This window comes from Euleptes europaea, chromosome 18, assembly GCF_029931775.1.
Source record: "Euleptes europaea isolate rEulEur1 chromosome 18, rEulEur1.hap1, whole genome shotgun sequence".
NCBI lineage: Eukaryota > Metazoa > Chordata > Lepidosauria > Squamata > Sphaerodactylidae > Euleptes > Euleptes europaea.
In genome coordinates, this window is record NC_079329.1 from 40,087,730 (window position 1) to 40,108,388 (window position 20,659).

Here is a 20,659-nt window from a genome sequence, read left to right on the forward strand (position 1 = left end):
TTCTACTTCACTCACCATGACAGGAGCCTCGGGTTTCGCAGGTACACCTGTGGAGGTCTGCTGTATGGCTCCCTCTACTGCAGACCCAGTCCGTTTTTTGGCTGGTCGAGGGAGACTCCAAGTTAAGGGCTGGGGAGTTAAGTTAAGGGCTCCAAGTTAAGGGCTCTCCTCTGAAGATGCAGGGCTACTCTCCCCAGGAGTAGTAATTGTAATCCTGCACCCCGACGGGTCCATTGGCAAAAGGTCCGTCGTCACTTCTCAGGCGCGTAGAGCTGGGGGCGTTTTTTGTCTTGGAGGGATGCTCCGCTCGGCTGCGGTGCCTCTCCCCTGGGCGCGTCCTCTCCCATGAGGAGTCCCATCTGGCTGGGGAGTGGGACTCGGCAGCCCCGGACGTGACGGACAAGTGGCAGCGAAGTGACCCATGGCACCGCAAACGAGGCAGGCTCCCCTTTTAAACTGCAATGCTCGGTCTGGTGGAGGTAGAGCCAGCCTCCGCGGGGCCTGAGGAGTGGCAGGTTTGGGAGGGTTTTTCTGGCTTCCCGCCTCCCTGGCCTGCCGTCGGGCAAGAGAAATAAACTGGCGGCGGCTTTCCACTTCTTCCACCAGTAAAATCTCGGTTTAGATGTTTCCTTTCGTTTCTCTGCTGAACAGTCCATACTCCAGGACGGCTACACATACCAAAGCCTGGGAACGCCACTCCTGGGAAATAATGCTCTGTTTATGCTTTGTAATCTACCGCCGTTTCTCTGCCTTATATTTCCAAATAACGGGCAAGACAAGCCATAGCTGTCATCTTGCCTTCAATGCACTGTATTGCCTATTTGACCAGTAAAGCCATCTGCTTGGAATCTGATTGTCTCTGTGGTAATTTCTGGTTCGATGGGTCAAGAGCTCACACTCTTCCAAGGTGGCTCGGTCTCGCTGCATGTATGCCCAGTTTAAAATCTCAGGATGCAATGCTGCTCTGAGGTAGTGCACCCGGGTGGCTTCAGTCCAGTCCACTATTTTATTAGCGAGTCTTTGGAACTCATCCACAAACTCTTGGACTGAGGAGGATCCTTGATGGAGTTGTAGGAGGGCCGCTTTGGCCTTCTCCCCTTGAAACGGATCCTCAAAACATCTTCTCAACGCTCACATGAATTCATTAAGCGACCGTATGGAGTGGGCCCAGGTATCAAACTGGAGGACCACCCATTCTGCAGCCTTTCCAGCTAGAAGTGAGGAAACGAACCTTACTCGGCTGCCTTCTGTGGGAAAGGTATGCCCTTGTTCTCTCATGTAACTGTCCACTTGGTGAAGAAAACAGGGCAATGCATCCGCGGAGCCATCAAATGTCACACGCAATCGGGGTTGCTTCCACTGCACGACCGGTCCCACTGGTGGAGGTGCCGGAGGCTGTCCTGGAGCTGGCTGCGCCAGAGGCTGCTGGCCAGGGGGTTGTTGTCCCAGCTGCCCAGGCGGCGCTTGTACCGGAGGTTGCTGTGGTGCTGACTGCGCCGGAGGCTGCTGGCCGGGGGGTTGCTGGCCTGGGACCGGTGCCTGCGCAGGTGCCACTTGAGCTTGCTGCAGGCAACCGTATTCATGCATCAACACGTCCATTTGGTCCTGCATATGGGCCATACGATCCAAAAGCTCTTGGTTTTTAAACCTTAAGGCATGGATCTCCTCCTCAGCCCCCCCGGTCCTTCAGGCTTGGCTGGCTCGGTAGTTAGTATTCCAGTCACCCTCCTCTGCATACAAGTCCTCCTCCTGCTCATATTCTGGGACATCAGGAGCAAAGGTGAGCCACTGCCTGCGTGCTACTTCCCGGGGCAGGCCAGGTTCCGGGGAGCCCAAAGACAATGAGGGGAGAGACCAGTCCAATCCCCCACAAACCTTCGACCACGCTCCCGTTCCTGCCGTCGCCCGCGCCCGAGCGGCGGCTGCATCCACCAACAGTTGCTCCTCTGCCTGCCTCTGGTCAGTGAGCGCGCGGTCCACCTCGAGTTTGGCGGCGGCGGCGGCTGTCACAATTGGTACTGCCGCCTGCTCCAAGAGTATTTGGATTTTCTTATGCTGGCCAACAGCGGTTGGATCTGTTGAGCCAGACCCGCGGAGGCAGGACCAAATTCAGGAGTTAGTATCTTCTCGACATCGGCCGTCGCTGCCGTGGCCGGCATGAAATCCACAAGAACCAGGACTGTCCTGGTGGCAGCATTCTGTGCTTCCCAGTGGCATAGGGTGGATCCGGAGCAGTTTGTGGAACCTCTCCCACCAGAGCTCCCGTCATTGGGAAACAGAACTCGGGCCCCTGGATCAGGGCCGCCGACTCCTGTTGTGTCCCGCAGAGTGTAAGAGCAAAGTCCTCTTGCGCCAACCGGGCCTCCTCCAGCAAAGTATCAAGTCCCAAAAGGTCGTCGTGGGCACGTAGATCAGCGTCCTGAGTCCTCCAGGGGGTCGCCGCTGCCAAGCGACGCCACTGATCAATCACCAGCCCAACCAGCCGAACAGACTGGGCGTAAGTCCGCTGCGCCTCCTCCAAGGTGACACGCCGAAAGTCAGGGTCCTCGGGGAGCTCGTCCTGCGCCCAAAGCCGAGGAGACGAGTGTCCAGGCGAATCCTCCAGGGCTCCAGCCAAGGTCAACAGGTAAGGATAGAACTAGTGTCCTAATGTAAGCTCTAGCCCTGCGGCAAACCCATAAACAGATTCCAGCAGACGGCAAGTCCACTAAAGCAGTTTTATTGGTTAGGATCAACAGGTTTCAGAAGCCATATTCAAAAGGACACCAGTAAGGGGCAAAAAGCAAGGTACATAGCATATATGGAAAAGCAAAAAGAGATAACTGGTAACCTAGGCAACCCCCCTCCCAGAGGCAGGAAGGAGCACTTGGCGGTTCCCACAGTTTGGGAATCTACGAAGACTAAACATGGGGCACAGACTGGCCTTGGACAGAACAGCACAACAGCACCTGGGAGCAGCACAATCGCACTACCGCATACCATCTTCATGGCTTGCTCCTGACACTGAGAAAGCTGTGATTAGCCCAAGATCATCCAGCTGGCTTCATGTGTAGGAGTGGGGAAACCAATCCAGTTCACCAGATTAGCCTCCGCCCCTCCTGTGGAGGAGTGGGGAATCAAACCCGGTTCTCCAGATCAAAATCCACCACCCCAAACCACCGCTCTTAACAACTACACCATGCTGGCCCTCTTCTGGTAGAAGTACACTTTTATTTCTGTTCAGGTATTCCAAACAAACCACATCGGTCTTTATGCATGGCTGTTTCCCTCACAGTCACCCCTCCAATGACTTCAGGTCTTTGTTTTGATTATGCATGCCGTTTCCGACTGTCAGACGTCACCTCACTCTTCCCCTCCGTTTCCCTGCATTTTGCCTGCGTTTTCAGGGACCTGTTTTATCTTGTAATTGAAAACGTAGGCAAAACATGGGGAAATGCAGGGGGAGAATGAGGCGACCTCTGACAGTCGGAAATGGCATACATAATCAAAACAAAGACCCTACGTTGTCAGAGGGGTGACAGCTAAGGAAGCAGTCATGCATAAAAGACCATAGCCACAAAGCTGGGTTATATTGGCAGGTCTGTGCACATGCTCACTTGCTCTCTTTCTTCTTCTTGTATGGTCTGCGAAGACTGAAGATGGAAGTTTTGAAAATAACTCCAATTATTGTGACCTCCTCCTACTGTGGGCACCACATAACTGAGGTGCCTGTCTTTCTCAGTCATCTGGTATCTGATAAAGGGAGCTTTGACTCTTGAAAGCTCATATCCTGAAAATCTTGTTGGTCTCTAAGGTGCTACTGGACTTAGTTCTAGTTGTCTTTCCCAGTAACTGTGATTCTTAATCCTGGTTAGAATCCTGGTTGCAAATAAATAACCAAACCCCATTTGTTAAGGGACCCACATTGGGATGTCATAACCGATTGTAGATAGAATACTTGTTGTAGATTGTAGATAGAAACTTGTTAAGCCAGGAAAACTTCCACATGTGAGGGAGTGAGTGAGCATGTGAGCCCCAAAATAAAACAAATTTGTTCCTGTTACAAACTGTGGCCATTTACGCATGGGATGTTTTTGTTGGATTTGCCGCTCTGCAGACGCACAGTTTTCTCATCTGAATTCTAAACACTATGCATGGGGGCTTTTTGCCCCAAAGAAATCCCAGGAGTACCTTGTGATCAATTATGCATCCCCATCAAAATACTATCCATTTACATTCCAATTTCCAAGAAAGGAGATGTCAAAGATTGCAGCAACTATCGGTCCATCACATTAATTTCTCACGCAAGTAAAGTGATGCTCAAAATCTTACAGCAAAGGCTGTTACCATATATGGAAAGAAAAATACCTGATGTTCAAGCTGGATTCAGAAAACGAAGAGGCACTAGAGATCATATTGCAAATATACATTGGTTACTGGAGCATACAAAAGAATTTCAGAAGAAAATCAGATTGTGTTTCATAGATTACAGCAAACCTTTTGACTGTGTGGATCACAAAAAGCTATGGCTGGTTTTAAAGGAAATGGGTGTGCCACTACATCTGGTCGTTTTGATGAGCAACCTGTACTCTGGACAAGAGGCCACAGTTAGAACAGAATATGGAGAAACTGAATGGTTTCCAATTGGCAAACGTGTCAGACAAGGATGTATTTTATCTCCCTATCTCTTCAATCTCTAAGCAGAACATATAATTAGGAAAACTGGATTAGATTTAGATGAAGGTGGAGTGAAATTGGAGGGAGGAACATTAACAACTTGAGATATGCCGATGATACTACATTACTGGCAGAAAATAGCAAAGAAACAGCTACTGCTGAAAGTTAAAAGAGAAAGTGCCAAAGCAGAACTACAACTGAACATCAAGAAGACAAAAGTAATGACTACAGAAGAATTACACAATTTTAAGGCTGACAATGAAGAAATTGGAATTGGTGACTTTCTATTCCTTGGCTTCATCATCAACCAAAAGGGAGACTGCAGCCAAGAAATTAGAAGGAGATTGAAACTGGGAAGGGTAGCTATGAAGGAGCTAGAAAACATTCTTAAGTGTAAGGATGTGTCACTGACCACCAAGGTTAAGTTAATTCATGCCATTGTATTCCCTATTACTATGTATGAGTGTGAAAGCTGAAGAAGAAAGTAGACGAAAGCTGTTAGGAAGAAAGTAGATTCCTTTGAAATGTGGTGTTGGAGGAGAGTGTTACAGATACTGTGGACTGCCCAAAAAACAAATCAGTGGGTTATAGATCAAATCAAGCCTGAACTGACCCTAGAAGCTAAAACTGACCCTAGAAGCCAAACTGAGGCTACCGTATTTTGGTCACATTACGAGAAGACAAGAGTCACTGGAAAAGGCCATCATGCTAGGAAACACTGAGGGCAGCAGGAAAAGAGGAAGACCCAACAAGAGGTGGACTGACTTAATAAAGGAAGCCACAACCCTCAATTTGCAAGATCTGAGCAAGGCTATCAAAGATAGAACATTTTGGAGGACTTTGATTCATAGGGTTGCCGACTCGCCATGAGTCAGAAGAGACTTGACGGCACTTAACACACACACATATTGAAATTCGGAGCTTCCGTGTCCCTTCCCCCTGACAACGCTGCTTTGTAATTGGATGTAGTGTGTAGTGAGGGCTGGGAAGGAGGAGGAGTGGGAGGGTGTAAGCACTTGGTCCATAGAAATCCAAAAAACCACACCAGGAGACTTAATAGTCAAAAGAGTAGGTTTACTGGTAACATAGGCAAGCAGAGCTTAGAAATCCAAAGGCAAGAATGGGGGGGGGGGGGAATGGCAAGCACTTGATTATATGAGAATACCAGAAAAGCAACAGCAATACAGTCTCATGAGATAACCTCAAACAGTCTAGAAACACCAAGGCTCCCACGGGCACCCACTAGCTTCAAAGGGAACAGGAATGCGAGCGTTTAGATAAAACAGTCCTTGAACGAGAGTCTGTGCGAAAACGAAACCATCTCAGATACAGCGAGCAGGCCTGACAGAGGGGAAACGGGAATGGGGGCATGAGAGCATGGGAGAGAAACAAAAGTTGCACCCATGCACACAAATGGCAGTAATTTGCCTCAATTTAGGATTGAGGCAAACTTTAAATTCGTGGCAAAACAGCTTCCTGAAGCCATGAGACAAGTGCAAGGCGGTAGTAACATCTGAAAGTTGGGAAAATCATGCATAACTCCAATGAAGCCCTGAAGCAGTCTGGCAGAGAGCACGAGGCAAAGTACCCATGTGCATAAACAGCCTGTGATATCTGAATGCAGTCTTTGCCCATCATCAGCATATCACAGTCTCACAGGAAATATTGGTTTCATTAGCCGCACAAAAGATCCGTTCAGTGGATGGAAGAAGGTATAACTTAGGTAACAGGTGAATACTGCAATTCAAAGATGCTGAAAGAGCCACAGCATCTGCAACCCCCACCCATTTACACTTTCTGTGAACTGTGCCCTCAACCTCAATGCATCTGTATTTCCATCAGTGATATTTAATTTGTTCATATATGATCTGACATCAGGATCTCTCCAACCCGGGTGAATGTGCAATAAAATGACAAAATGAGCTTGAATGTAAGTGAATATCAAGAGAAGCACACTGCATCAAAAATGTTCTACCTTCATGTGTATATACTGTACATACACTGATGAGGTCTGAACTGGCAATGACTTTTCAGAAAGAAGTTCTTGGAGTTGCAGTGAAATCAAACTTCTATTTAATGTCTGGCAGCAATGAAAAAGGCAAAGTCCATGCCAGTAACTATTAGGAAAGGAATGACCAATAAGATGGCTAGCATCATAATACTTTTATATATCTTAATATTGTTGGAAGTGAAAGACTTTGCACTTTTCTCTAAGCCTCAGCCTCATGCTTCCTACGGAATACTATATGCAGTTCCACTCACCTGATCATAAAAAAGGATATCTGAAAAGGACAGGATGAAAAAGATACATGAAAATTGCAGCAAAAGGCAGCAACCAAATAATCATAGAATCATAGAGTTGGAAGGGACCACCAGGGCCATCAAGTCCAACCCCCTGCACAATGCAGGAAATTCACAACTTCCTCCCCCCCTCCACACCCCTAGTGACCAGAAGATGGCCAAGATGCCCTCCCTCTCATCATCTGCCTAAGGTCACAGAATCAGCATTGCTGACAGATGGCCATCTAAGCTTTTCTTAAAAACCTCCAGGGAAGGAGAGCTTACCACCTCCCGAGGAAGCCTGTTCCACTGAGGAACCGCTCTAACTGTTAGAAAATTCTTCTTAATGTCTAGACGGACATTAGATGTCTAATCTTGGGGTTAGAGCACTGTGCCTTCAAGGAATGGCTAAGCGTTTGGGGCATTTTGCCTAAACGAAAAAGTGCCCCAACACTTCAGCTTTCCCTCATAGGAAAAGTGCTCCAACCCTGGGATTATTTTGTCATCTTTTTAAAAGGACAACTAAAGGGCTAATTGCATATGACATGGGAGATACCGGTGGCTGTCCATTTAATCCAGAGGTGCAAATAGCAGATCCCCAGGGCCATTGCAGATTAGAAAAGTTTCATGGGGGGCAGAATTAATGCACCCCCAATACCCTGGTCCAAACTGGAATCAGGCTCTTGCATATCTGATAACTGGATTTAAAAAGCAGGGGGAAGCTCTGATCACAGACCTTCCAGCGTCTTGTCTCATTTGACAGAACAAAATTTGAGTCCAGGAGCACTTTAAAGACCAACAAATGTTTCCAGCTTTTCTGAGACCAAGCTCATTTCATTAGATATTTGATGACATAGTGAGCCTTTTGCTCATGACAGATTATCCCCTGGAAAAATTTGTAGGTTTTTATGGTGCTACTGTACTAGAATTTTGTTACACAAACTAACAAGCCTAGCCATCTAGAACCAAGATAGGAGGAAGAGGTGGGCTTTTCTTAGTGTGGCTAAATAGGTGCTTCCAAGTAAATTAGCAAATGGCAAGAGTTTCCAGACCCCCCCCTTTAGTATCCTTACCCCAACCCGTAGATTCAGAGTACCATTGTCAACAGGAAATGAACACATCTGGTCTGCAGACAATACAGTGTTCTGGCACGCCGTACTGAAACACAGCACGCAGCTCTGGTCTTAGATTGAAGCCCCAGAGAGGTTTCACTAGTATATGGCTCAGGGGCACAATACAGGGAAAGAAATGTACAAAGTGGAGCTACAATAAGAAATGACCAAAAAAACAAACAAAAACCAGAGCTAACATTATGAGATGTTGCTTGGCACTTACCTGCAACATCCAAGTCTACCTTGTAGTTGATCAGGTGAGTATGGATGGTTCCAAGGGTATGATCGGCAACCCTGTTGCCATAGTCCAGCCCATCGCCATAGAAGAAAGATGAAGTGATATAGCCAGTGGCTCGTACTTTGCTTTCAATGGCACCATTCAGATGGAAAACAAAGTCCCAGACATAGTCATAGTTGCCCATGGTGGCCACGGAACGCAAGACCAGGGCAGAGCCAGGCAGCCCCCCATAGAAGAGCGACTGAAGGTTGGAGTAATGGCGTCGAAATGGGGCTCCAAGACTTTCCTCAAAAACACAGATGGAGTTCTTCTGCACCTCTGGCTTTACGGTCTCAATTAAATAGGTAGCGTCAAGATAAGTGGCCGAGTAAGGGCAGTCCACCCCCTTGACCAGTGAATATGTAAATCTTCCCATTCCAAAGTTCCCATCCATGTACCGGGTTGACATCCCACCAGGGCTGTTGGAGCCATAGACTGACATGGCATCCTGCACACTAAGCTCATACACAATCCTGTGGCCCCGGAATCGGACATCATAGATATGTGGTCCCCTGTTCACGTCCATCCTGAAAGCAAAGCTCCACAAAGAGGAGACAACCTGGTTGTTGCTCACACTGTACCGTGGCCCACAAGGCTCATAGTGCAATGGACCAAATCCTCCGGGGGGGACCCTCGGATTAACCGAGGAAAAACCCCCATCAGAGGACACTGGCTTGACCTTCTCTACATGCACACGCTTCTCTAGGAATGCTCTTTCCAGCTCTGCCAAACCACTGTAGTATTGTCCATTGTAAAACACTTTTGGCACACTCCAGAGAGAGATGTTCAGACTGCTGTGGTCTACCAACAGCTCCAGTCCCACAGGATGAAGGAAGAAGCCAGGTACATTCTGGAACAAGGCAAACCAAGTGGCACGATCTCCAGACTGGAACCCCCGAGGAGCTGATGTGAGAGCTTGGAAGTTACTCCCATTGTGCCCAAATACCTGGTTCAGAAAGGTGGGTGCCTCCCGAAGTTTCTTTTCCAGTAAGAATTCTCCAATCTGCTCATATTCATTGCCCAGCACCGTTCTACTGTGGTAGGGTATTTTCCCACCATACTTTTGCACTGTCACATCCTGATGATATGTCGGCACTGGGAGTGGGCCCACCACATACTCCGTGATATTGGGGTCTGACTGGCCTCCAAAGTACACCACGACCAGTGCCTGTCGAGTGGGGAATGCCCCACCATGGTCAAGGAACTCGAGTACCTCATCTTTGCAGGGAAGCTGCAAATCCACATAATAAATGCAGTTATCAGAAGGGTTGGCATGAAAAGCATCTACCAATGGCAAACCCAGGTGGGACTGGAGATACCTTATCACGTGGTCCATCTCTTCAGCTGACAAGCCAGCAAAAACCAAACTCTGGTTGTTGTGCCTTTTCTTCAGTGAAGCCTGTGGCTCGACATCACATTGGGTCGTTTTCTCCTTCCAGGTCAGCAAAATAGACACTAAGACCAAAATAGTGGCCAGAGCCATCATGAAAAGGATAAGAAGGATTTTCAGATTCATTGTTGCAAAGGAGTGTCCACAAACCTCAGCAGCTGCTCACAATCCACGTCCCAGTAGTAGATATGCACTGGAACTACTGCAGGATCTGTTACTCGAGGAAATGTTAGAAGAGGCCACAGGAAGGAGGAACAGAGTTCATAAGGAAGAAAAGTTGGACTCCCTTCCTGGTTGAAGCAGCTGGATCATCACAAAGATCTGGACACTCCCCAGGACAGCTACAATCTGTGGTATTAGTCTGGCCTTCCTGAAGAGTCTATGAATCAGAGAAAGAGGGCTTGGTACCAGTGGGAGTTACTGGAACACCTTTGTCGGTACGCTGGCCAGAATTAAGAAGTTCATTTTTTTGGAGCTCTCTGTACAGATCTCTGGAAAACTGAGGAACAGCTGACACAAACTAATGCTTAGAACAGAAATGGCCACTTGAAGCAACATGCCAAAGAATGCCTGGAGGAAGCTGCGCCATGAAAGTCAGCTTGCTTCTGGCAAGACGTGGTTAGAACATATGTGGAAAAGACAGAAGCAGGAATATGGGTTAACTGAACGTTTCAGGGAGACGCATCACTTCCAGGTTTTCGCCTGGAAGTGACATCACTGCATCATGCAATGTCTTTTCCTGATGCTGTGCCCCCAAAGTCTCCCAGGGGGTGCCAAGCGTGCCCCTGGCAATGCTACTGGCTAGCCATCCTCTGGTATCCTTACTTCCTGTGAGTGAGGGAAATATGAAATGTTTTATATGTGTTTGATTGATTAATTGCTGTTTCTAACGCAGTGTGCCATTGTGCTTAATAAACTGGCTTTCTTCATAAATCTAGCCAGCTGCATGCTGGTCTTTTTCTAATTAGAATCCTGAGGAATCAAAGGTGTCTGTGAGATGTGATGACTGTTTTCTATTGGAAGAAATCACACATAAGGCTGCCTTATTCTGAATCAGAGCCCTGGGCCATCAAGGTCAGCCTTCTCTACTCAGATTGGCACCAGCTCTCCCACGTCTCAGGTGGAGGTCTTTCACATCACCTCCAAGCTGAGCAAGGTTCTAAAGGCCTATTGGTGGGCTGGGGCCCACCGAATCTGGTTGGGCTGATCCTGAGGCAATCCGACAAGGAGTGTGTGACTGGCAAAATGTGGCTCAGAGTAGTAAGCTGCAGTACTGCAGTCAAAAGCTCTGATCACGACCTGCGTTCGATCCCAACGGAAGTGGGTTTCAGGTAGCCGGCTCAAGGTTGACTCAGCCTTCCATCCTTCCGAGGTCAGTAAAATTAGGACCCAGCTTCCTGGGGGTAAAGGGAAGATGACTGGGGAAGGCACTGGCAAACCACCCCGTAAACAAAGTCTGCCTAGTAAACGTCGTGATGTGACGTCACCCCATGGGTCAGGAATGACCCACTGCTTGCACAGGGGACCTTCACCTTTACCTGTTAGTGTCCTACAAGTCCAAGAGAGTATCTCATTTGTTTCTTGTTTGCCAGCGTGGGACTTTGCTCCAAAGTGGTTATGACATGCGTAATCACGGAGGTAGAGAAGACTCAGGGACTTGTTCCAGCACCTCCCACACCTGGCCCTCTTGGGTGGAAGACAGACCTTCATCCAGCTGGGGTGGTTCCTTGGCCTCAGTGGTCAAACTCCAAGGCAATACCCCCTCTTGTAAGTCAAGAGGGTCATCAGCCAAGTGGCACTCAGGTACAGGCCTCTTCTGCCACCTCTTGAGGTCATTTATACAAAGCCTTTCCTGGTGATGGGGTCTACACTGGACCTCGTATGAATTGAGCCCTGGACCTGGTGTCTGCAAAGGGGCCTTGTAAGGACTTGGTGGTTGACTAATACCTTATCCCAGCCTTTTAGGGGTCACGTCAGTGTCCCATAGTCACGCTGCTCCTTCTGAGCCTGTTTGGCCTCATGGAAGTGCCGGCTAGCTTCTTCTCCAGCTGTGCCCAATCGCTCCCTGAGATGTTGCAGATACTCAGATGTGCTGTGCTGTTTCCTGGGCTACCCACCAGCCTCTGTGAGGTCCAGGATCTCCCTTGGTTTCTGACCGTACAGAAGCTCAAATGGAGCAAACCCAGTGGATGCCTGTGGGGTCCTGCAAACTGAAAACAGTCTAGATATAAATTCGATTGGCTTGGTTTGTCATGGGTTAGCTTGCGCAGCCATTAAACTTTGGTTGAAATGTTCCAAAGAAGTGGAACAGTGCTCTTCCCACACTGTCTATGCACATATTGCGCAGAGGAACAGCCTCCTGATAATGGGTGGCATTATCCATCAACACTAGTAGGTAGAAGAGCCCTTGTGTGAGCACTTGTCCCCGTAGTAATCCCACAAACAACATCCACAGACGAGTAGTCCAAAAGAGAGTTGATTTATTAGAAAACCTACAGGTATACAGAGCTAACAGGTAAGTTGTCCCGAATGGGAACTAAAGTCACGGCCTACGGCCTATATGGGAGAGCATTGGTCATATCAGATAGTGGTTGCAGTCATGGCAACCACCCTCCCTACGAGGGCAGTTCCCACAGCTAGGAGAGGAATTTGACAGTTAACAGTTCTCAGCCTTGGACAGCACCTGGTGAAACCAAAACACGCACAGTCTGTTTCTCTCTGCAGAGAGCAGGCCTGACATCCTGCTCCCCTTAAGGCCCCCCTCCCACCGTCCGGCGTGTGGGCACTGGTTTGTGAGGGTAAGCAGTATGGAATTTACGGATTAGATGGGGGGCTGAAACATCACGTGAGCGTACCCATTCATCTTGTGCAGCACTGAAGTGTTTCCAATGAACTAGATACTGGAGGGAGCCATGATGGACACGCGAGTCCAAGATTTTTGCAATTTCAAAATGTTCCCCCCCCCCTACCATCACCGGTGGTTCAGGGAGAGGCTTAGGATGCCATTCCAGGGAAGGAACATGCGGTTTCAGCAAACTGATATGAAACACGGGATGGATTCGTCTTAACGATTTCCACAGTTACTGGGTTGATGATTCGAGAAATGGGAAAGGGTCCCACATATTTGGCACTGAGTTTGTTACACGGGCGGTTGGAACGCAGATTCTTGGTGGACAAATAAACCATGTCTCCCACTGTATAGTCCTTCCCAGGGGAGCTATGTTTGTCAGCTTGAGCCTTGCATTTACGTTTGGCTTGTTCCAAGTTCTTTACCAGCCAAGGCCAGGTTGTTTGAATTGTCTGTACCCAGTCAGCAACTCCTTCACCTTCCTCCACCTTGGAGACATCAGCATGACTAATGGGGCCGAAGTCCTGACCATACACGGCCCGGAAGGGGCTATACCCTGTGGACTGATGTACAGCATTATTGTATGCATATTCAGCAAAGGGCAACAATTCAGCCCAATCATCCTGATGATAGTTAACATAACAACGCAAGTAACATTCTAATACAGCATTTACCCGCTCAGTCTGGCCATCAGTTTGGGGATGGAAAGCACTTCAAAGACCTTGTTCCACCCCCACCAATTTTAGGAAAGCTTTCCAGAACTTAGCTACATAGTTACTTCCGTGGTCACTGACCACCTTGCGCGGAAAGCTATGGAGTCGGAAGACATGTGACACAAAGAGGTGGGCAGTTTTGGGGCGGACGGGATACCTGCGCAAGGGACGAGATGCACCTGTTTAGAGAACAGATCAGTGATTACCCAAAGTACAGTTTTTCCCTCACTGAGGGGGAGATCAGTCATAAAATCCATTGCAATTACTTCCCAAGGTCTAGTGGGGGTCTCTAATGGTTGTAATAATCTGGGAGGTTTTCCCTGGGACCTTTTGACAGTAGCGCATACTGGGCAACTGCGGATGAACGAATCCACGTCAGTTCGCATGCCCGCCCACCAAAACTGTCTCTGTACCAAATGCAACATTTTTAGAAATCCAAAGTGCCCCGCGGTCTTGGCCCCATGGACTAGCTGCAGAACCTCCCTTCGCAGTCCCTTAGGCACATATAGCTTTGAGTCTTTGTACCAATACTCCCCATGTTCAATCAAAGAAGTGGGGAGGGTTTGTGCAGAGAGTTCGGCTTGGCACCCGGAACGAAGAGAGTTCATAAAGGAGTCTGTTAGATCCACCCCATCTGGCGTCGTGGGCACCGCGCTGGCGGGCTTCACTGCGGGAGGGGAAGCTGGTGTCTCCAAGGGGGGTCGGACGGCTGGATCACCCGGGCGGCCGGGCGCTGGCTGAGCTGGCGAAGGAGGCAAGGGGGGTGGAGTGGTCGGGCTGACCGATGTGGTCCGGCTTCGAGTCCCCCCCCCATGCGAAGACTGTGGCGGGAGCCAGGCTTGTGATCGGGTCTGAACCGCCAGAGTAGGCAGCAAACCTCTCTGAGCAGGAGTGAACAGGGACTCTGTGGGGCGTTCAACCTTGGTAGGGTATTGGGGAAGTCTGGATAGAGCATCCACCAGGACATTCTGCTTCCTTGGCACATGTCTTAATACGAAGAGGAATTGGGCAAAGAAGTCCGCCCAGCGTACCTGTTTCAAGGACAGTTTACGGGCTCCCGTGAGTGCCTCCAGGTTTTTGTGATCGCTCCACACCTCAAAAGGGACTTTAGAACCTTCCAAAAATTGTCTCCACACCGTGAGGGCATGGTAGACAGCGGCCGCTTCTTTTTCCCAGATTGGCCAGTTGAGCTGAGATTGAGCAAATTTCTTAGAGAAGTAAGCGCACGGATCCAGAAGACCGTCCCTCCCCCGCTGTAGAAGCGCACCCCCCATTGCCACGTCCGAGGCGTCAACCTGGACTATAAACATCTGTTCAGGATCAGGGTGTTTCAACACTGGTTCGGAGGTAAACAGTCGCTTGAGAGTATCAAAAGCGGTTTGGCACTGGGGGGTCCAATTGATTTTAGCTGAAGGCAACGTGGCTGCATTTCCCTTTCCCTTAGTTTTAAGGAGATCAGTGATGGGGAGTGCGACTTGAGCGAAGTTGGGGATGAACCCTCTGTAGAAGTTAGCGAACCCTAGAAATTGCTGAACCTGTTTGAGGGTTGAGGGTGGCTCCCAACTGGTTACAGACTGCACCTTGTCAGGGTCCATAGTGAGACCGTGGTGTGAAATTATATAGCCCAAGAAAGTTAACTGTTTTTGGTGAAACTCGCACTTGGATACCTTAGCATAGGTATCTAAAAATGTTGCATATGGTCTCTGAGATGTTGCAAACGTGTTCGTCCATAGTTTTGGAGTAAATGAGAATATCATCCAAATAAACCACCACGCCTTTATATAACAAGTCATGTAGGATTTCATTAATGAATTGCATGAAGACCCCCGGGGCCCCTTTTAATCCAAAAGGCATCACTAAGAATTCATACATGCCAAAGCAACTGGAAAAGGCTGTTAGGGGTACATCTCCATCCCGAATTCTGATTCTATAATAGGCTTCCACCAAGTCTAATTAGGAAAGATACGCCTCTCCTTTAGTTGCCCCAAGAGATCCGAGATCAGAGGAATAGGCATTGGACTGGGTGACTGCATTGAGTTTCTGAAAGTCAATGCATAACCGCAAGTCACCTGTCTTCTTGTGCACAAAGAAAGCGGGGGCCGAAGAAGGGGTGGTAGATGGTTGGATGAAACCTTGAGCCAAGTTCTTGTCCAAGAATTCACGTAGCACTGTACGTTCGGAAGCACTCATGGGGTAAATCTTACTCTTAGGCAGTTTCCCATCCCCCACCACCTCAATAGCACAGTCCGTTCTGCAGTGGGGGGGGGGTAGTACATCACACTCCTGTACATCAAAAACGTCTGCAAAGTCCTGATATTCGGCAGGCAGTGGAGAGGAAGAGGGGGTGTCTGAGACTAAAGCTGAGGTTGATGGTACAACAGCTACCTCGTGACGGTGTTGGTCGCAATTAGGACCAGAGAACTTTATAGTCCCAGCACCCCAGTCAATATACAGGCTGTGCCCCTTGAGCCAGTTTATTCCAAACACTACTTCATATCTGATAGGGGCTATGGTGAAGTTTATTTGCTCCCAATGGTGGCCAATGCCCATCGCTACCCCGTGAGTGCGATGATCTACTGGCCCACCCCTAAAGTCACTGCCATCCATTTGGGCAAATTGAATGGGAGCTGACAGAGTTTCTGATTTGACTTTGAGCGCTTTGAAAGTGGCCTCATTGATTAGGGAGCAGGCACACCCGGAATCTATTAGTGCTTTGACTTGTAATTGGGGGCCCTTTTTGTAGTGTTGTAACACTACGTCCACATACACAGATCTTCGATCTCACTCACCATTACAGGAGCCTTGGGTTTTGCAGGAACAGCTGCAAGGGTCCGCGGTGTCGCTCCACTCACTGCAGACCCTGCCCGTTTTTTGACAGATCCAAAGGAGATTCTAGATTTAAAGCTGGGGGGTCCCAGCTTCTGTCCTCATCCGAAGGTGAGCTGTCCCCTCTCGGGGCACTTATAATCCGGGACCCCAAGGGGTCCATCAGTGCAGGCTCGCTGGGCACATTTCCGATGTGAAGTGCTGACGGCGCAGTCCCTCCCGGTGCAGCGCTATGGTTGGCCGCGGTGCCTCTTCGATTCTGGGGCAGCCCATCAGGTCGAGAGGGAATTAACCGATCCGGTCGAAGCGGACAGGCGGCAGCAAAATGGCCCATGGCACCGCAAACGAGACAGGCTCCCCTTTGAAATCGAGACTCCAAGTCTTGGGGGGGGTTGAGCCGGTTTCTGCGGAGTAGGAGTTGCAGCCTTACATGGGGGTTTTAGGTGGCCCCCCTCCTTGGCTTGAAGTCAGGCCAGCGAAATGAATTGGCAGCGGCTTTCCATTTCTTCAGCTAGTAAAATCCATTCTTCCAGAGTGTCTGGGTCTGGTTGCATATAAGCCCAGTTCAATATGTCAGGGTGTAAGGCTTCCCGGAAATAATGTATTCGGGTAGTCTCAGTCCAATCTACTATTTTACTGGCAAGTCTTTGGAATTCGTCTGCGAACTCTCGCACGGGTGTAGAGTCTTGTCGAAGCTGCAGGAGGGCTGCTTTGGCCTTCTCTCCAGGAAAGGGTCCTCAAAATGTCGCCACAACACTCGCGTAAAATTGTTGAGTGAGCGTATGGATCGGGCCCGAGTGTCGAACTGGAGTACCATCCAGTCTGCGGTTTTTCCGACCAATAGTGAGGCAACGAAACCCGGCTGTCTTCAGTGGGGAAATGCTGTCCCTGTTCAACTGTCCACTTGGTGTAGAAAACAGGGCAAAGCATCAACTGAGCCGTCATAAGTCACCCTTAACCGTGGTTGCTTCCACTGCATAAGAGGGGGTGCTGGGGGTAGCGCTGGCAGTTGTCCTGGGAGTGGCAAAACTGGTTGCCCTGGGGGTGGCAGAACCGGTGCCCCCGGGACTGGCTGGGCCGGATGTCCCAGAGGCGGTTGGACTGGTTGTCCCGGAGGGGGCAGCAGTGGTGGTCTCAGCAGCGGAAATTGTGGTCGTGGAGCCGGCTGAGTTGGTTGTCCTGGCACCTGTTGAACTGGGGGAGTTTGAGCTCGCTGTAAACGTTCATTTTCTTGCATTAGAAGCTCCATTTGGTTCTGTAGACGGGCCACACGATCAGTCAAGTCCCGGTTCTGGCCCCGTAAGAGACGCATTTCGTCCCCAGTTCCTCCAGTGTGTCGGGACTGGCTGACCTGGAGGCCAGTAGCCCAGTGGGGCTCCTCACAGTACAAGTCCTCCTCATCCGAGTAATCCGGTTCGATCAAGCGACCAGCGAGCCGACATGAGCGTTGCACGTCTCGAGGGTGGCCATAGGTCGGGGAAAACGAGGGGAACAATCCGAACCTTGTGTTCTCTTTGGGACGCACGTCCGTTGTCGTCGTTGCACTGCCTCGAGCGGTGGCCAAATGTTGCTCCTCGGCCTTGTTCTAATCGGCCAGCACCTGAGCTGCAGCCGCATCTGCGGCTCGCAACTGGTCTTCGGCTCGCTTCCAATCGACGAGTGCTTGGTCGGCCTTGAGCTTAACAACAATCGCCATTAAGATGATCGGGAGGGCCTCGTGCTCCAAAAGCAGAAGGAGCTCAGAAGAATCTTGGCCCAACAGCGGTTGAATCCGGACTGCCAGAGCAGCTGCGTCTGGTCCAAACTCCAGGGTTAATCATTTTGCAATCTCGGCCACCGTGGCTGTGGCCGAGGTCAGTCCCACAAATTGTAAAGCCGTCCTGGCCGCCACATCTTGTGCCTCCTTCTGGCACACGTTGGGATCAGGAACGGTTGACATCGGGACCTCCTCCGCCCATGCTCCCGCCATGGGAGAGCCACACACGAGGCGGATTGGGACCGCCGCCGGCTCCTGTTGCACCTCAGGTTCTGTTAATCCCGCTAACAAGCGGGTCAACGTTGCTAAATCCTCCTGCGCCAGCCGAACTTCCTCCAACAACCTGTCCAGTGTCCGGAGGACGTGCTGGGCACTTTGATCTGCGTTGTGGGTCTTCCGGTGGCTGAGCTGATCCCGGCGCTTGTCTCTTGAGAAAGCTCTCAAGGGAATCCAAGATACGCTCTAATTGGAGTGATTTATTTCACTCCAACCCAGTCCTAATTAGTGGATTGGGATACAGGAATTCCTCTGCAGCCTGAAGATAGCAGTTTGACGCCCATACTCTCCGAGGGAGTTTTTTTTAATCCCCCGGAGGTGCGGAGACTGTCCTGCTTGGCATTGAGAGGAGAAGCATCGCCGTGAGCATTTTCTTTGGCATCTGGCCAGGATCTCCACCACCTATTACCAACTTATCAACTGATTAATGAACAAATACCTCACTATCTGAAGTCTATGTGAGTAACAAGAATACTTTCGCTTTTACAGGGGATAAAAGAGCAGCCTGGCTGTTAGAAATAATTGGGAACTTCGCACTCTCCCACCCACCCCATCAAAAACTGACTGGGTGAGATAAGACATTGGATAAAGCAGTAAAGAAGTTATAAATTTGGGTAGACTAAACAAATGACTTTTAGATGGACGTGACAAATACCAATTAGACTCTGTGACGTTTGAGGGAAAGGGAGCACTAAAACCCTCCCCTCCCTTGATCACAATACCTTTCCGGGTTAGGAAGATCAGCCTGCCACGTACTCAAAATTGAAATGCCCGTCGACTTTGCAGAAGGGAAGTAGAGAACTACGCATGACCAGAAACTCCCCCGGTGCATCCAATAAAAGGCTTATACTAAAACTACGATAAAGGGAAAGACGGAAGGTCCGTAGCTGCATCATATCTGGCTGACTTCCTGTTTACAGTGATTGTGCTTGATAAAAGTTATTAGTCTACCCATATCCTGGAGAAAATGGAAAAAATCCAAGATTTGTTTGCCCAGCAGTATGAGGCCTCTGCCAGATGGTATGAACAAATGTTAAAAAAACAGGAGCAGCTGGCAAAGCAGATAGAATGGATGGCTGTTACAATTAATGTTGATATCCAGTCACCTACCCAAAAAATAGGTGAGGAAGACCTTAACGGTTCTATAGAATTGCCACTTGATGACAAGAAAGAAGAAATACAGAGGAAACACTCGGATGAAATCGGAAATTTCAATAAGCAAAGTGTGATAATCCTGCTACCAACAATGGATTTGACAGTGAAGGACTTGGATTTGTGTCTCTATAACCTGCCTGAGGAAATCTTTAATATACGCTTGGAGTACATAATGAGCAAACAAGACTCTTTTATTTGAATGTGGGATGGAACAGACTACAACCTGGATTTACTTTGAAGACCATCAGTATGCAGAAGAGACTTCAATAATGACCTCCAAGGATGATTTTCGATGCCTATTGCTATTGGAGGCAAGAAGGAAACGCTGGAAATTCCGAGAGAAGAGACTAATATAAAAGAGGGGTCTTTCTTGGTGACATGATTAAAGGGAATGGGTTAAAGGGACTGGTTTAAATGGAAAGAGAATCATAATTGATATTGATTTATTAGAATATTAATGCTTAAAATAAAGAATGGGCGAATCTTGTTAATCTATAATTTTTGGGGGGTAAGGAGGCGTGGAGAACTTATTGTAAAAATTACTTTCTGATGGATCAACTTAAAGGATAAATTTTGATTTAATCTCATGTATGTATTTTGTATAATGGCCAACTAGGATACCATAAGATTTGTATTAGATAAAACAGGAAAAGGATAGATTTCTTATATAGATGGGGATTACGCTGTTAGCAAAAGTACTTACAATTTATTTTCAGATGGAAGAAAGTGAAGGGGGAGTCATTTTTATTTGTATTACACATTCTATTAGACTTTAATTTACATTTACTATTTTTTAATACTCAGTAGTGATGTATGTATGAGGTATTAAATGAGAAAATAATAAAAATTCCTTAAAAAAAAATGGTAGAGATATGCGTCGTGGGTCGTTCAGGGGGTCGTTTCAGTGAGGCGACGCCACTGAAATCGAATAAGTCCAACTAGGCGGTTGATCTCCGCATCAGTTCGCAGCGCCTCAGCAAGAACATCATGCAGCAGAGTAGGGTCATCGGGGAACTCGTCCAACATTCCCAACGGAAGGTACCAATGTTCAGGACCCTCCAGGGCTCCAGCCAGGAACCCTCTACCCAGGGAGCACTCTCCCTGCTCCCACCCGGAACCCAGGCGAACCCTCCGGGGCTCCAGCCACAGGCAACTCACTCAGAGAGCACGTCCCCTGCTCCAATCCGAGATCCCAGCGATCTCTCCAGGGCTCCAGCCAGGCAGGTAAAGGTAGAGAGGGATTCATGTCAAAATGTGAGCACTTGTCCCCGTAGTAATCCCACAAACAACATCCACAGACGAGTAGTCCAAAAGAGAGTTGATTTATTAGAAAACCTACAGGTATACAGAGCTAACAGGTAAGTTGGCAC

At 48.8% G+C, this 20,659-nt stretch overlaps 1 protein-coding gene across 1 annotated transcript; it reads right to left on the reverse strand.

Moving 5' to 3' along the window:
• Positions 1-251: 251 nt before the first annotated feature.
• Positions 252-9,873, reverse strand: LOC130490921 (membrane primary amine oxidase-like). The gene is made up of 6 exons (XM_056864723.1): positions 8,272-9,873; positions 6,919-6,938; positions 2,471-2,560; positions 1,883-2,055; positions 1,378-1,563; positions 252-363 (listed from the first exon to the last, which is right to left on the reverse strand). Exons 1-6 carry the CDS (start codon positions 9,839-9,841, stop codon positions 252-254), a joined length of 2,151 nt encoding a protein of 716 aa, XP_056720701.1. The 5' UTR covers positions 9,842-9,873.
• Between the last annotated feature and the right edge of the window lie 10,786 nt (positions 9,874-20,659).